Source organism: Neodiprion lecontei, chromosome 4, assembly GCF_021901455.1.
Source record: "Neodiprion lecontei isolate iyNeoLeco1 chromosome 4, iyNeoLeco1.1, whole genome shotgun sequence".
Classification (NCBI taxonomy): Eukaryota; Metazoa; Arthropoda; class Insecta; order Hymenoptera; family Diprionidae; genus Neodiprion; species Neodiprion lecontei.
The window spans coordinates 39,554,041-39,571,500 of record NC_060263.1 but is presented as its reverse complement, the minus strand read 5'-3'; the positions used below and the strand labels follow the sequence as shown (position 1 = coordinate 39,571,500).

The window sequence follows — 17,460 nt, the reverse complement described above, 5'->3', positions numbered from 1 at the left end:
TAATCCAGATTAAACACGAGATTAAAATTAGTAACGTCAACGTCACGGAAACTCGAAAACAAATACCAATTTCAAAACAGTCTTAAAGTGTAACAGCGGTCAAGTTTTGTAGAAAAAAAAAAAACAAAAAAACTATGAGTATACAGTTTTGCTTTATTGCGGGATTACCAAACTTCGGACATTTATGAGACAGAATTTATGGTAAGGTTATTGTGATGATTAACGTTTCGGAAAATCGTCACAGCCGCAGAAATGTCCGATATTCAGTAAATCCATGATAAGGCAAAATATATTAATATTTCGAAAACTTGACTACTTTAAAGTCACTACAAACTTGCAAAATAGTAATTTTTTTCCCCCCACCAATGTTTCGTTACGTCAGCGTTACCAACTTTAGCCTCTCATAGATATTTCCAAGTTGTGAAATGACGACTAGTGTTTTCATAACAGAAATGCATCGCTGCTGCAGCAACGTTGCTAACTTCAACCTTATGAATAACGTAACGTAATCTAACATAACCCAACCCCAACTTGAAATATAAAACCTGACATAACTAACGACGAAAACAATCATCATATCATCATCTAGTGACAATTGTACGCGATGTTGAATAACCCGATGAATATTTCGTATTCGTTTATCGAAAATTTGAAAACGGTTCTAGGGTATGAAGAATAAAAAGGACTCCATCCGCACTTGTCGAAATACCCATATAGGTATAGTAATTTACCCTATGCACGTATAAAGATTATATATATATATATAAGTTATATATATATAAGTTATATATATAATCTGTATAGGGCAATATAACAAACCGTTATAATCGTTTCTCAGACTGTCTGTTAGCGGGCAATTTCAGAGGCTCGTAATAGATAATTTTTCTTGTACATGATATGCGGGTTTTTTTTCTTTTTTTCTTTTTTTTATTGCGCGTTAAACGTACCGCAACTACACCATTTAAGGATGTTGTTACCGCTGCGTATAAGAAAAAGGAAACTGCGAATCAAAGCAATGCAAGTCCATGCGCCTGGTAGACTTTTTTGCGTCGCGACCTGACCCAGACAAACTTAACCTGACCTAATCTAATCTAATCCCAACGGAGATAAAGACGACTTGACTTAACCGTACGAAATTGCACTGAAATCGGTCAAAGAGTCTGATATAAAATTATTGTAAGTCTGATACGATTATGTGTTTTAGCTAAAATCGAGGAAATTGAGGATCAAAGTTTTTACATGATTTATTTATTTATTTATTTTTTTTGTTAATGTTTTTAAGGGACCTTTCGCGAATCTAGTCCTTTAATTTCATATAAAAAAGAATAATTTTTAACATTCTAATACTGTTTAAAAACGACGTATTTACCTAAAAATTGCTACACACGACATTCTTACTAAGGAAAAGAACAGTAAATTTATAATAAAGCGTGTCGTATCTGCAATTAGGAAATTTTACATTTGACTACGACGTTTTAAAATAGTTTCTTTAAAAAATTATAACCGTATAAAATAAGTAAATAATTAATTAACTGACCTACTTAAGAATCATTTTTATCAATATCTAATTTCACCATCCTGTTAAGGGTGGTCGATTTTATAAGAATTCATATTTATCTAAATTTTCACAAAAATGACACATACCTGCAACATTTTACGCCGAGGACGGCATTGTAATCGAGATACCATCGGGAATGGAATGCGGAATAATTCGAGCGATGAATCCTATTATTTATGGGTACAATAATCTAAAGACATATTGGCTGATGTGCACTCGCGACCAAAACATCGGAAAGACAGTTGATAACAGTTACACGGATCTGTTTGATTTGAAAGATTATTTAAAATAAAATTAAAAAAAAATAAGAAAAGTTAAAGATTGAACGATTTACGAAAAAATTTGATTTTTAAGAAATTAAAATTTCGAAATATGAGTGTGTTTTCTTTGTTTTATTTATACGATTTACTGAATTTCAAACAATTCCGAAAATGGCGAAATAACGGTTTCTCTGTCAGCAAAACGTTACCGACTTCGATACGATGAGATCGTCACCTCTGCACCCGGTTCTCGATATTATGAATTTAAACGTCAAAACGTACAGGACGGTATTATAGGTATGTTGTACATCTATAATAAAACGTAACAAAGTAAGTAACAGACCGGCGATCAATTGCGACACCGGAAACCGCAAGTAGGGATTCAAACTGACCGCGAAACCCTAACCGAAATTCTTGAATTATACATACGATATACATATATGTATATATATATAAAACACAAAAACAAAAATGTAAGATAGTAAGACGGGAAAAAAAAAAAATTTTTTTGTTCGTATAAAATTCCTTGATTTATCCCGTGAAAAAATTTAGCATTCCCCGACGATTTCCAACGAAACTTACAGGTAATGTTGGACAGCTTTTATGATCAAAAGCTCGAGAATTTGTGCCCCTTGAATATATAAATATTTGTATAAAAACCACATAGCATTGCTTCGTTTCGTACAAATAGTTAGAAATTGAACAACACCATTTTCGAAAGTTAGCTTAAATGAATTTACGAAGCGTAGCTGAAGTTTTGAAAAGTTTTATAAAAAAAAAAAACGTACGTCTGTCCCTATTGTCAATAATAATTCCCCGACTATTTCCGGTTTTCCCCAATTTCGACAAATCAATGGTTTTAATATTGTACACGATTATTCTAGGTTTGTTCTACATTCTTTCAAAAGTTTATAATGACAATTTACAAAATACAATTAAAAAAAAAGATTCTATTCTCGAAACGTTGGGGGCTCGGTAAAAAAAAAAAACGGTTTTTACCTTTTTTTTTTAATTGTATTCTGTAAATCATCAATAAGAACTTTTGGAACAACGTAGAATAAACCTAGAAGAATTGTGAACAATATTCAAAACATTTAAGTTACTGAAAGTGGAGGGATGGATCAACTTCACGTGAGTCTGTCGCAACCCTGCCGAAGTATAATGTTCGAAATACAAAAGATCGTGCCAAATTTTTGTACAGAAATTTACGTGCCGCAGAAACTATAAATTGTATATATACCGGGACAATCTCTTGAAATTATACATACAATGCGCATGCGCCAAATAATTCAATCTCATTGGTCGGTGAAATCGCCCCGCGGCGATGTTTTCGTCTGCTGAGCAGAGGGCCAGCGTACACAAAAATGAGACAAGACTCAAGAGCTGTAAGTCTCTCGTGCATAAAACCGCGGATTGAGGTTATGTTGCTGTTTATTTTTACGTAGCGCGAATTGTCTCAGAAAACTATCGTTCAGCAATACCGTGGTCGATATCGGAAAATATTCAAGCGACGCAAATATCAAATGATACAGAAATTGGATGTTATTTATTGAAAGAAAAAATCTGAAATTCAATGTGAAATGTCATTAACAAGTGGGAGTCTGGATAAACAGAGGTAGGTGAGTAAAAACAATGTTTATTGTGAACAGATTCTTTATTTACATAAAATTAAAAATGCGTCTCATTAACGATTTATGTTTTGTGCATTTTATTGGAAATTAGTTGTATCCAAAAATACCAAAAGTTCCAGTCTAATAATAATAGCTTGTAATATTTTCAGGTACGAAATAATTCATTGTCAAAGCGGGACTAAATTTGTCAGGCATGGAAGCATGTAGGTAAATTTATAATTACGTGATCTTTGACAATTACAATATTTTAACATGGATTCAATGATTAAATTCGTTTTTTTTTTCAGCTGGCTCGAAGTTTAAACTTTGATTAACACGAGGAAAATTATGCCTTACCTGATGGTCAAAACGTTTAGGTGGCAAGGATCCTGGTTTCTCGAGCGGTGCAATCATTATAACCATCGAACCTGGTTCTTCCGTCAGACATCAGGTGCCAGAGTGAATTTCATCAGGCCATCGCCACCTTCTTAACATCAGTTGAGGCAAAATTGAAGAGCGGGATATACTACAGATGATAATGGCTGAATATCCCATCATTTTACTTTGATCGAGCCAATAGCGATAAGTTTGTTACTTAACCGTTGCCGCCAATTCGTTCTACCGAGGAATCATTCTGTGCACCATTGTAATTCAAGCATTATTATTGACCAGCATTGTTTTTCAAACTTTGTGCCATTTAATTTGGTATCTTATTTTGAAGCTTACTTTTACTCTTTTTGGCATTAAATTCAGATGAATAGTTTTTCAAGTCCTCAATTAGATTGTGGGGTTGAATTTCGCTAGGCAAACTGAATCAATCTAAATCTAGAATTGTTAAATAACTTCAGTTAAAAATGTCTTTAAATTTAATTTTAGTTGACGTTGTCATCAGGCTAGCTAGTTGCACGATAACTTAAAACCAAATTCAATTTTACACTCTTTATAGGGTCCTACGCTAAGACTGAAAGCTTGTGAATCTCCATTTAGCGCAATTATTTCTGCATTTCATATTAGCATTGTCTGGAGCAAAAAAAATCTCATTTTGAGATTGGAAATGGAACCTGAAACGCAGAAGTTATTCGGTAGCACGAATTGAAAACCAAGAATTTTATAATGGTTCCTGCAACAAAGGGACTCTTTCCAAATATCCTTGTTACAAGGTGATGTTTGGAGGACTATGAACAAGATATTGTATCGGATTACATTATTTGGAAAAAGATCTTCATGAACTTCGTTAAAAATTAGATATTCATTTATTTTGATGGAACAAGGGGCACAATCATGAATCCGATAAGTCAATATCCTCGTAATAATGTTCTGACATTACTCTAAAACATGATTGTCCTTGAAGGTAATTGTGACGTTAAGGCGCATTTTGAGAAAGTTGATTTTCAACTTGTGTCGCAGGATGTGATCTACGTTCCTGAGTTCTACGCTTCCGATTACATTTTTTTTGTTTCGAACCGCACTAACATGAAATACAGAAATTATTTTAATAAATCTAATATTACTTGAATTTTCAATTTGAGTATTAGGTTCCCTTCATTTATTTAATTGAACATCATTAAAACATCATTAAAAATACATTGACTATCGACTATTTGTAAATTTTGTTCAACTATTTTCGAGAAAAAAAAGATTCACAGTTCTGTTACAGATAGTGTGATATTTAAATTTCTTGAACACTCGGTTTAGTGTCCCATTTTCAAAAGTAATAAAATTCAATGTTACCGCCTGAAATCACAAGAGAGTGAGAAAGTCGCTTAGTTGCTTGAAAGTGGCGATGATCTTTGTACCTGTGATAAATTGAACAGGCAGATAACAGTAAATATTAGAGATGCAATTATTTTGGCCGTATCACCTGTTGACAGAAAAAAATTTCATTGTTATTTCTAATGTACAAAATAATAAAAGTGATCAAATAAAGTGTTCCCACCTACCTGCTGCGTTTCTTCCAAGCACCCAAGATTTAAACAGATTTCTCATTTCAGTCGAATAAAGCCAATTTTCAAAGAGCATTAGCATCAACTTTCCGAGTCACTATCTCGACTGTTTGAGATTCTAACCTTAAAAATTCGTATGAACTACATCGACGCCAAAAACAGAGTTTGACAGCTGAAACTCGGAGTTACCAGCCTGCCCGTGCAGCCGATAAAACTCGCGCATGCGCATTGTATGTATAGTTTCAAGAGATTGTCCCGGTATATATATATACATATATATATATATATATATATAATTTATTTAAAAAATGCGAAATGGCTTAGATTGAATTGCAATAAATAACAGTTAACACGTAATACATTATATGTATAAATATACGACGCTTGACGAGACGATTTGATTCGATCTCTCGATCAAGAGATTGCATGGGTTAAAAAAAAAAATTAATTAAAATCCCGTTGGATAATTTTAGCACATTATACTAATAACATTTTGTGTGTGTGTGTGTGTGTGTGTGTGTGTGTGTGTGTGTGTGTGTGTGTGTGTGTGTGTGTGTGTGTGAATCTGCCGTTACAAGGAATTTCACGATCATCGAAAAAAAAAAAAATAGAAAAAAAACCAAGTAACAACAAATCAAATTCTAAACTCGTTTACATGGCTCCATGGCATATTAAATGCATTACGACTTTCAAAGTGCAAGCTCCGTAAATGTTTTCTTCATATTTTTAAAAATTTTTTTCATAATAAATAACACCATTACTTTTATTTAGTTATAATAGATTTTTTACGTAACTAGGGGCTTCGCCCCTGCGCGCTTCGCGCGCCAACCCCATCTCGGCGCTACGCGCCTCGGGCACTCGGCGCTGCGCGCCTCGTTGTTCGGCGCTTCGCGCCTCACTATTTCCTTACGCATTGTCTAGTAGACAGGCGAATTCCTTCATGTTGATTTAATGACAGGTCCTGCACTTGCTGTCCACTTCAATTCCTTCTGTGCTTACTTTCCTTTTTTTCAGCAATCTAAGCTTCCATTCGTTGGTTGAAAATTGGTGTTCCTTCTCTATTGATATCTGTCTATCTCCTTGACTTGCTGAATTATTTTTGCTACCGCTCTGCCCGTTATTCTCCAAAATCACCTTATTTATATTATTTTTTTCTCTATATTTGCGTTGCTGTTCATTCCGTAAAACACCTCTTTCTCTTGTGGTCAACATCGATCCTGGTCGTCCTGTTTCCTGGTTATACGAATATTTGGTGGATATTATTCTATGGCTTATTTGGTTCTTCGCACTTACAATTTTATTTTCCTCTTTCTTTTGTGATACTTCCGACCATCCACCATCTTCATCGCCTTGTCTGCTGCTTGAAACTCCTCCTTTCTCCATTGTCATCGTAAATCCTGGCTGTCCTTTTGACTGTTTGGTGATATATTTAGATTTACTATTATTTGATTGTTACTTTTCATACTTATTACTCACTATCTGAATTTTATTTTGGTTCTGCAAGACATCAAAGTGTCCACTCTCTCCGTCACCGGTGAAGAGTAGCGAGAATTGTGTTCCATTTTGTGATCCGATCCGGTGTGGATGAATTTGTTCTTCGCGATACTCGATTTAACATATCTTAAAAATTTCCGCAGCTGCATATACTGCATTTTTATTCATATGTGATTTGTAATCACCAGGTCACCTAATCACAGCACCGTTTGATTCATTACCTGTAATAAAACCCGCAAATGTAGACCAATTATCCACTATATTTGAAACGATACTCAGTCTCACCTCTGCGTGTCGATCTTGAGTGCCGTATACACAATACGCCAACGCGCGAAAAAGACAATTCCTGTCGGGAATCATCGTTATAATTTTCGTTTGCATGTTCATGTTTTGCGCGTCAGAAACAGATACCTATAAAGATATTTGTCAAAGACTGTCATAAACAGCCGATGACAGCTGTCAAAGGGTTTGCTAGATGCTTTTTGTTTTGTTTTCGGTATCTCACCCCACCGCCAACTTCATGCGTATACTATTGTTATTATAATCTTTTTTTACTATTGTTATTATAATCTTTTTTTACTATTGTTATTATAATCTTTTTCTACGTTCATTTGTTTGAAACTTTTTTATTAGGTAGAGAGATATACCTACCAGTACGTATAAAGTAAACTAATTACACCGACGCGAATAATACAATCTGATTCGATTCAATCGTTGCAACAGCTATGTATTGCTAATAAATTGTCTTCGGTAATTGGATAATGATTGTTTTGTATTGGAATCAGTACCAAATGATGGTAACAAAGAACATTACGACAATTCTAGAGATCGGGGGGGGGGGGGGGGGGGCTAACGGGGTTTGTTAGGAAAAAGAAAAACCTAAAGCTTGTCAAGTCAGCAACAGAACATAATCCACAAATGAACAACGCGGCGTTACAGAAGCTGTTCTGTACGAAATGATATACAGCGGCGGATCGCTTTACTGACGTCAATAGCGCCGAGGGAAATTTCCTCTCAAAACATACATACATACATACATACATACACACTTGTTATACTGCAGGCTGTGCTATCGAATTTGCAATTGTTCGAAAATAGACACATCATCCACAAACGTTTGTTTTGTTCCCTTTCATTTCTTCATTTCTTTCACTTCTTCAAAGTTATTTTTTTTTATTTGGCCGTTACTCGTTTCATTTTCTAAAATCTTGAAAAACACGAAATGCGATGTAAATGGTGTGCTTTTACTGTTGCTGTTTCTTCTTTCTTCCAAAGGTTATGTAGTTACAATGCCACTCGGTAAATTATACTTTTGTATATATAAAGAAAAAAAAGAAAATATATATTTATATATTTTCGATATCGGGTTGATTGTTTCCTGAAGGATTCTAAAGAAAAAGCAAAAAGAAAAGCGGATCTAGTACACGTTAAATGAAAAATGTTCCGAGATTCGGATGGTAACTAATTTGTAGAAAATAAATCGTAAACGAAGCTTGTTAGAATTTCCTTTCTTTCTTAGGTGTGATGTATAGCGACACCGTATGTTTCTATAAAATAAAGAGTCAAAGAATTAAAGACTTTGCATATCAAAGTCTTTATATATGATATTATATACACCTTATATAGGTATGTGCCTATGTACCTATGTATATATACCTATATAAGGTGTATATAATATCACACAGGGAGAGAAGCCCGGCCTGAAAGAAGAAAAAGGAAATGTTGGTGGAGATCGATACCAGCCGGAGTCCCCGGAACCTGGAACCTAGAACCTAGAACCTGGAATCCTGGAACCACCGCAGCTGGAATCTCGGGACCTCGAGAAGCTGCCGACGTGGTCGGAGACGCGTCGAAGTTCGTCGGACTCAACCGAGCTGTTTTGTACGTCGTCAGGGCAAGGCAAGGTAAAGGCAACGCACAACGTGTGATACGTAAAAGGAGAGGCGAGGCGAGGAAACGCAAGAAAAGAAGAACAAGAAGCAAAAGAAGAAGAAGAAGAAGAAGAGGAGGAGGAGGAGGAGGAAGCCTGAAACACCGTCTGAACGTCGTCGCAACCCGTAAGACTAGTAAAAACCGTAAATAAAACAAAGCGAAACACCAACCAACCAACGAATGAACCAACCTGAAGTGAGGTTATATGACCGAGAAACCAAATGACCCGACCAGCGTTGTGCGCAACCACCTACAATATCAACTGGCGAGTAAAAGATAACGGTGCTCATCCCAACCAACCGTTGCTGCCTACAAACAGCACCAGGTTCTTATTATATGAGTGGTCAAGCCGCGAGGATATCCGCTGCACTCCGCATCGATGACGATATTACAATCTTTAACCCTTCGAGCCATAGTGGTTTTGAAGTATTCTCACCGCCTATTTTACATTCATATTTTTCGTGTATTTAGAGAATATTGAAAACGTATTTCTTTGCGGATTTTTGCTATTTCTGACAGTATACTAATAGGTTTTCAACACTCGAGAGTAATTATTGCGATATAACGTAAATTATTATTGTTAGGAAAAAATTGATTGAAAATAATCGTGAAAATCAAAAGAATGATCCTTTCAGAGAAAGTTACCACTCTACAGGTATACATATTTTACATAGATTATAGGTTTTTAGGATCGCTAATTACGAATCTGAAATCGGGTACAAAAAATTCAATATGGCGGATCCAATATGGCGGGCGAAAGTTTCACATCCGATCGAATCCGGAGAAAAAACTCTGTACAGGGGTTTTTGAAGTCGCTGATTACGAATCTGACATCGAATTTTGAAAATTCGGTATGGCGAATCCAATCAGCAGCCCCGAAATCCCTGCATAGTTTTGTAACCAGATTCGATCAAATTTGAAATTTTTGTCCGCCATCTTGAATCAAGTATCGCATGTTTATTACGATTATGATAAGGAATTCGTTTAAATCGTTGTTATACCTATACATGTATATAATATACCAAAAATTACCATACTGATTGTATGTTTTGAAAACTCAAATTCTTTAAAGTCGTTATAAAGTTGCTAAATGGGTGATTTTCACTTCCGATATTTCGCTAGATAGTTATAACGAGTTTACGTTACTAACTACTCCAACCTCGTAGAGAGAATCAGGTTTACGTCGTTAAACGCTACAAAACGTATACCGAATTGAATTCGTAAATTGTGTGTGTAAATTCGCCGATACGTTCTACATGCCAACCTGTACAATGCATCTTCCTCCTATATTCGCTAATTACAATTACTGTAGTACATACACGATATACCGTATGTGTGATAATTACGACAGCGCGAATTTATGTACCATCATACACGGTTAAAATATATGGCAGAACGTATGACTAATCCTGATGTTCCGTCAATTACTTTATCTCTTTTTTTACACTAGTAATTTACAATATAATCTGTATTATCGGTGTTATGAATGCGTTCACTCTCTTACTGCATATATATATATATACGGTTTCGCGTACTTTTTTATTCATTTATTTGCAAAATTTTTCCGCCTTGTCCGCAGGAAAATTCGAAAACACCCCAAATAAGGACCAACCTAGTACGTACACACATACATATAGATATAAGAAGACGATTTTACAGAAATGCATCTATAAACGAGTGAACTGATCGGGAGACGGAATTCCCCATTCCGATATATAAAACATTACATTATTACACGTCATACGCCTATACAAAACCGCAAACTTTGAATCATTAAAACTGCGAGACCGGAAGTTACAACGTACCGTGTGTATCTGTGTGTGTTTAATGCAAATTGTCGAAAATGCAACACACGCAAAGACAGAAAACAAAACGCGTGGAATAAATAACGTATAATTGGCGATTATTCGAATACTTCAAGCAGTGAATTCTTTGAAAACCCCTTGAAGTTACAGTTCGTTGTACAAAGTGTGATATATATTATGCATATAGATAATATTTTGCTTACGCACCGTGCTTAATCAAAGTAATATCCTTATAATAAGTGTCTTCTACTCACCAACAGGCCAGTTTCTACACTGGGTAATAACGTGAGCCGACTTCCATCCTGGATGTGATTTTCCTGTAGTGTTCCTTCTCTCAGTTGTCTGTAAAACGGAAACAAGAAAAATAATCAAGTTCAGGTTTAGTTCAATTTTGGTATCCCCCTCCCGCCCTTTCAATATTCAGGTAAAATTCTTCAATCGATGCTAAACGATCTAACTCATTATTATCATTATCATTATCATTATCATTATTATACATTAGACGTACTCGTATTACGCGTCACACGGATCATAGATTAAAAAGTGCATTGTCGTATATAATATATAACCCGTGATTACTGTTTACACACAATATGTATGTATAATGTACGCATATCATTATAAACGAGAGAATTGCGCCGCCGCCAAATACACAAGCGCTATGTCGGCGAAATTACAAGATTAGAGACCGGGAGTATTAGAAAGATTATAATTTATGTACCTATGACTATTATAGTATTATTAACAGCAGCGGCGGTGGCGGCGGATCTATTGTTCAAATTTATCATTATCACTATATGATACAGGTATAAAGTATAATATATCAAGATTTTATTTGCCACGTTACAATTATTATTATTGTTGTTGTTATTATTATCGCCACCATTATTTTAGTTGTCATTATTATTATTGTTGTTGTGGGTAGGTATAGACACAACGCACGCGTCAAATTAAAGAGATTTATTTACAAATCGCTTCTGCGCAACGTTTCAATATAGCGTGTATAATACAATCTTTTAAATTATGATTTGTATGAAATATAAAAGAAATACCTATGACATGTATTTGTATATTTAAATATATTGTGTTCCAATTCCTTGCAGTAAAAATGGTGGTATAGGTCACATCGTAGATCCGTGTGCATTATTATACCTAGGTATGTATTATAAGGTTTATATATACATAACATACTGCAGACATGATGTAAGTCACGATTATTTTTGTATAGTTGAAAGCGGAAATTTATGCATATATATATATATGATATAAATTCTAAATCAACTGATATTATTATCGTCAAAACCTTTCAGAATTGATTACGTAAGGTTAAATTGGTTACAAGAATAGACGATTAGTGTGTTAAGAAGTAATTCAAGTAAAGATGAAAAAAAGAAAAATTCTGTTTTTGTTGGAACAGGTACTGACTGACTTTCTTTCTCCCACTAATTAATAAAGTAAAATTGGCTGGTAGATTAATGATTATAATCCTGTTTGAAAAATATATAATATCTGACCGCATGATGACAAAATGAATGAACTTTGATAAATCGTCGTTCTTTGTCGCGTGCAGTAATTTAAAGTGCAGGTGCAGCAACAACCGGCGTTGCAATTTTTTTTTTCTTTCACTTCTACCAAGCAGTCATACAATATTTCCCAACACAAAGAATTGCCGAATGGAAAAAGTATATACCCAAGTGGCGTATGGATGGTATCAAAGACATGTGAAGAATGTTTCGAAAAAAAAATTACTACAGACGGAGGGTGAAAATGATTTTTTCTTTCAAGTTGCAGAAGTTCAGGTGAAACTAAACGTATTCGAAAAATTTGCCGAATAAAATCCAAATTGTCAATTTTCTAAAGATGACACATACTGTTACAGTATGTATATATTATGTTACGTAGATTAGGGCAAATACTCTCATGGTTCTGTAGCAAAGAAAGGAAAAAAGGATGAAAGGGAATGGAGGCGAAAAATAATAAATCCAATTCGGTCCGATCACCCGGTATGCATGAAAACGGTTATTGTCACGGACAGGTGGACGCCGCCGGTCGGCCGGTTATTTCACATTCGTACCCGCTAACAACTCTCCTTCTCCTTCTTCTTCTTCCTTTCGCGACTCGATACATTAAACATTATGATCCACGTGGAGTAAGTTTTGTAGAACTATACTATACTATAAGTTTCCTGCAAGGAAAGGAAGGTGGTCCAAAGTTTTCTTAATTAGCGAAGCGGATAAAAAGCAGAAGAAAAAAAGGATAGAGAACAAGAACAATAATAGGTGTAACCAGTGTAACGTACAATATGAAAAACAATGACAATCCTCACGATCCATTGCACAATCGACTCGCTGCGCACACTTTTTCTACTACAATGTATATCATACTGTATTTATATCGGCTCTTCTGTTCCCGTCCGTTTCCTCAACGACGACGACGGGTTTCTTTCTTTTAAACTCCGCGCGCCTGCAGCTGCTATACATTATACATACATATGTATTATAGAATAAATAAAGTGAATAATAAGTGAGGTATTTGAACTGCTGCACTGAATTGTACAACATCTATAATGTATAATATATTTTATCGTTATTCTTATTATTATTATTGATATCATATCCTGTGGTGTGACTGCTGCGATTTGAATCTGTTGTTCGAAAGAGAGAGAGACAGAGAGAGAGAGAGAGAGAGAGAGAGAGAGAGAGAGAGAGAGAGAGAGAGAGAAAGAGAGAGAGAGGAGGGAGACACGGCGTATAGCCGCGTGTAGCGAACCTGACCGGCAGATTGGTAATATATACCTATATAGACACGTATGTATATCTGCACAAATGATGAGAAAAATATTTTTTCGCCAAACTGATGATCAACAAAACAATATATTATTTCAATAGAAATAAGTAAGAAATAATAACGATAATATAGCAATGATAATATTTCTTGAAAAGAGAGAAGAAATATACATTTGTGCCAATTCAACGTGAATCCTTTTTGCTCTTATTATTACATACGTAGAACAAAACGCGTCACGAGCTAGGAAGATGAAGCGATATCAACAACACCACAACATTGTGAGGATGACGAGAAAAGGAAGTAGGAATTGTGCAAGAGCAACCAGTGAGAGAGCGAGCCCCCCCGGGTTGGTAAAACTGTAATCAAGACTCAGACCCGCAAAATCAGGCAGCGGAGCAGTCAGTCACTCAGTCAGTCAAGCCTCTCTGCTGAAAGTGCGCGAGAGTCAAGAGAGACAGAGTCACAGGGAGAGAGAGAGAGAGGAGAGAGAGAGGAGAGAGGGAGGTCTCTCATAGCAGCAGCAGCAGCAGCAGCAGCAAGTGACGATATCGCTTGCGAGGCGACGACGAAACGCATAACAACTACTCTGGCGCTTCCAAATAGATATACCTATCATGTCGTAACACGAAGGAAGAAAATGCAGCACATGGATTACGCGTAACAGCATAAATAGTGATTCGCCGTCGTGCCCGTTTTCGCCCTATAATGAAGAAAACATAGTCTTCAGATATCTCAAATTGAAGATTTCGTGATTCGTCAATTCAGTTTCTCTTTATACGGCCTGCCTATATTTTCCAACTGCACATCAATTAACCATTTCAGTCACAGTTGGTTGCTCAGCCTCCCACCTCAAAAATATCCATATCCTACCCTTATTTCGGTTTATTTAGAACTTTAAATGATCTTTGTTAGATCGTATAACCCCAAAAACTCCCGAGTCACAAAATTTAGGTCAAAATATTTGGTTGAAAAATGTGTCACTGATAGGGTTAAGTGTATACAGTTATACATATTGTTTATCATCGCCGATAAAGTAATGCAGGGATATCGTTAGTGAATATCCGCAGCTGTATAACCGGATTGTTTGGTGAAAATTTTACACGAGCAATTGACCACAGCATAGGGTAAATCCGCCTGAAATCCGGCAAATCATAGTACGTTTGACCGATTGGCCGTCTCTCGTCGCTCTCCAACCAATGGTGGTGAACAACGAGACAAATGCCGATCAGCAGTACACTGTACCCCGAATTGCCTAAATGTAGGCGTGTTTAAACCCTGTGTTAATATTAATTGCCCATGTAACATTTCCACAAAGTGACTCGATACGTGACACAAGTAGCTTTAGCTTTGCTCGACTTATTTAAAAAGGGGCGAGGCAAGAGACATACTCTTCATTGTTAAGGACTCATAATCAGTGAGTGAGCGAGTGTATAAGTGAGCTGGTCGTCGCCCCCGCCTTCCTAAAAGTAGCAGCAGCAGCAGCCGGCCCACCACCTTTCTTTCGAAATATAATGTACATAGATACACAAAAACCGACATACGTGCGCCAGCTGATGATATTATACGTCATTATATATATCTTTATATCGCTGAAATACACCGGCGAACACGCGCCACCGCCGCATTCAAATAGGCATAGCTGTTTCTCACAAACGAGAACATGTGTATGAATAAAATTTTGCACCATTCTACACACGACACGTTATCCAGGCAGCGAATATGCGCGTAAACGTAGCCCTACGACGCACAGTAAACGTTACATATATGCATGTACGCGTACATGTCAGTCTCGCGATATATTCGCATATACTCTCAGCGACGACGGTTGTGTGGCTATGATATGTGGCCGTGTAGTAGATATATTTCGTAACAAGACCAATCGTTTCACTTTATCCTGCACGGGCAGACAAATTTGCAATGACGTCAAGCGATTCTTCAATACTCCGCTTTTCTCCTTACTCTTCTCCTCTGAAACATGTTTCATTTCACGTACTGCAGTGAAGCGTTATTCCCGAAATCCTGATTAAACCGTTACGTATGTATGTATGTATTTATTTACGTCGAATTTTTGAATCCCGAGTATTACGATCTCTGCGCGTGACAATTGAATAGTGGTAAAAACGACTCGCGCGGCTGTTCAGTCATTGAAACGTGCGACAAAAAGATTACCAACTTGGTATAAAAATCCCAGCTGCCCAAACGAGAGCAAGCAAGCTGAAATCAAAAGAAGCGAGCGACGGCACGAATAATAGATTTTTCACCAAAATCCTGTCGCCATCACTTCTTGGATAGAACTGAAACAATAGAATTCCCCCGGCGCGGCTATACGATATGAGAAAAACGATTTGAAAAACTGTAAAACAATATATATAATATAAAAATGCAAGAGGGATAGAAAGGTACTGAAAACCGTAATAGTAACCGTAACAATATAACCGTAAAGCGTTGGTGCGATCGGAATAATACGACTAGTGAGTTACGCGCGAGTGGTGAGCATACCTATACCTAAGCTTCAGGGCAAGGAGGATCGTTTAGCACGGCCATCCGTGAGAAGAAGAAACAGCGAGGCAGAGGAAGCAGAGATATGTATGTAGTACGTATGCATATGTAGACACGCTCACCTCTCCCGATGCAGTAAACAAATCCGTTCCTTGGCGACCTTCAATTTTTTGGATATAATTTTCTTGAGATTTTCGATACTCTCCGAACGGTCAACGGTGAGATCAAAGTGACCGCCGGTGGTGGGGTCAAGGGTGATGGTGATCTCCTCCGCGTCCCCGGTGACCACAGTGCAGCCACACCCCGGCGCGGAGGAGGATAAGGTGAGAGAAGGCGACGGCGACGGGGAAGGCGTGAGCAACGGGGACCTGCCCCCGTCTCTCCGCGAGGTCAGCGTCGAGGCAGCGTTGGTGGTCATTGGGGATGTCCGGACGCCCTCGGGTTCCAGTTCGGGATCGCGATTACCGCCTCCGTTCTTCGAGCCGTTTTTACTTCCACCGCTGGTGTTCGCCGCCGTGTCTGACGGCGTTTCCGAACTGCTGCTATCCATTGTTCCTCCCTCCGCTGCTGCGTCGTTGTATCCTCAGGCGGAATGTTAGAATGAGCCGCGGAGAGGATGAAGGAGCGAGTTGAGACGAGGAGAAGGTTAAAACGGAAAGAAAAAAAAAAAAGAAAACAAAGGAAAACCGCGTTCTTACGGCTCAGACGAAACGGGAAGGGGACGGTTGTTGGTAACGGACACACAGAGAAGCAACGAGAAAGAGAAATGAATGAAAAAAAATCTAAGAAGAAAACGGAGAACAACTTTCCTTAGACGAAAACTTTACTTTGTAGCCCCTATTATCCTCTATCTCTTTCTATATCTGTATTCACGAACACACACAGCCACCGCGCACAATACCCAGCACTTCGATTTAATACACGTGTGTACGTATGTGTATATAATATATATGTTATGTATGTATGTACTTTTTTACACCTTGATTAATGCAACTTCAGAATTTCAGACACCCACTTTCCCCTGGCCGTTGTTACGTTTCTATATTATCACTGTACGATAACCACGCGAGAGAGAAAACACACCTCAATCAATAGTCACCGCACTCACCAGCCCGCCCTCGGCTACTTGAACCCTGCGACTAAAGACCCGGAGACCCGGACGGAATCCCAGACGTCGAACGTGCCCGAGGTGCCGCTCGCCGAGCCAGCCGATTACCGAATCTTAAAGTAAAATGGCCGCCGCGATTATAGCGCCCTCTTACTGCTACTCTGCGATTCACCTCTGCGAGCCACGTGACATGCTGCGCCATCCTACGGAATACTGGATAAACTTTACAGCCGACGCCATCTAGCATTTATTTTCATGTGCTATGAAAGCTATTATAGAACTAAGCGTTATCGACATAGAAAGACCTGTTTGTAAGTAGGGGTGCATTCCGAGATTAGCTCGTGGAATAGCTTTGTCACTGTCCTAGGGAGTTTATATCGTTGCCAGCTAGTTTCGGAACGCACCCTAAATAACATAAAAGGGCACGAGTACGATATTTAAATCAAAATAAAGAAAAGTTGGTA

At 37.3% G+C, this 17,460-nt stretch overlaps 1 protein-coding gene across 2 annotated transcripts in view; it reads right to left on the bottom strand.

The window, feature by feature from the left end:
- Positions 1-17,098, bottom strand: part of LOC107221546 (midnolin-A) — a 52,726-nt gene extending 35,628 nt beyond the window's left edge. The window contains exons 1-2 of one of the 2 annotated variants that reach the window (XM_015660567.2): positions 16,011-17,098; positions 10,857-10,944 (exon numbers count right to left, since the gene is read on the bottom strand). In XM_015660567.2, the coding sequence (XP_015516053.2) occupies positions 10,857-10,944; positions 16,011-16,438 (516 nt within the window). In that variant the 5' untranslated portion in view covers positions 16,439-17,098. The remainder of the gene's footprint in view (positions 1-10,856; positions 10,945-16,010) is intronic. The other variant, XM_015660568.2, reaches the window with a different exon arrangement.
- Between the last annotated feature and the right edge of the window lie 362 nt (positions 17,099-17,460).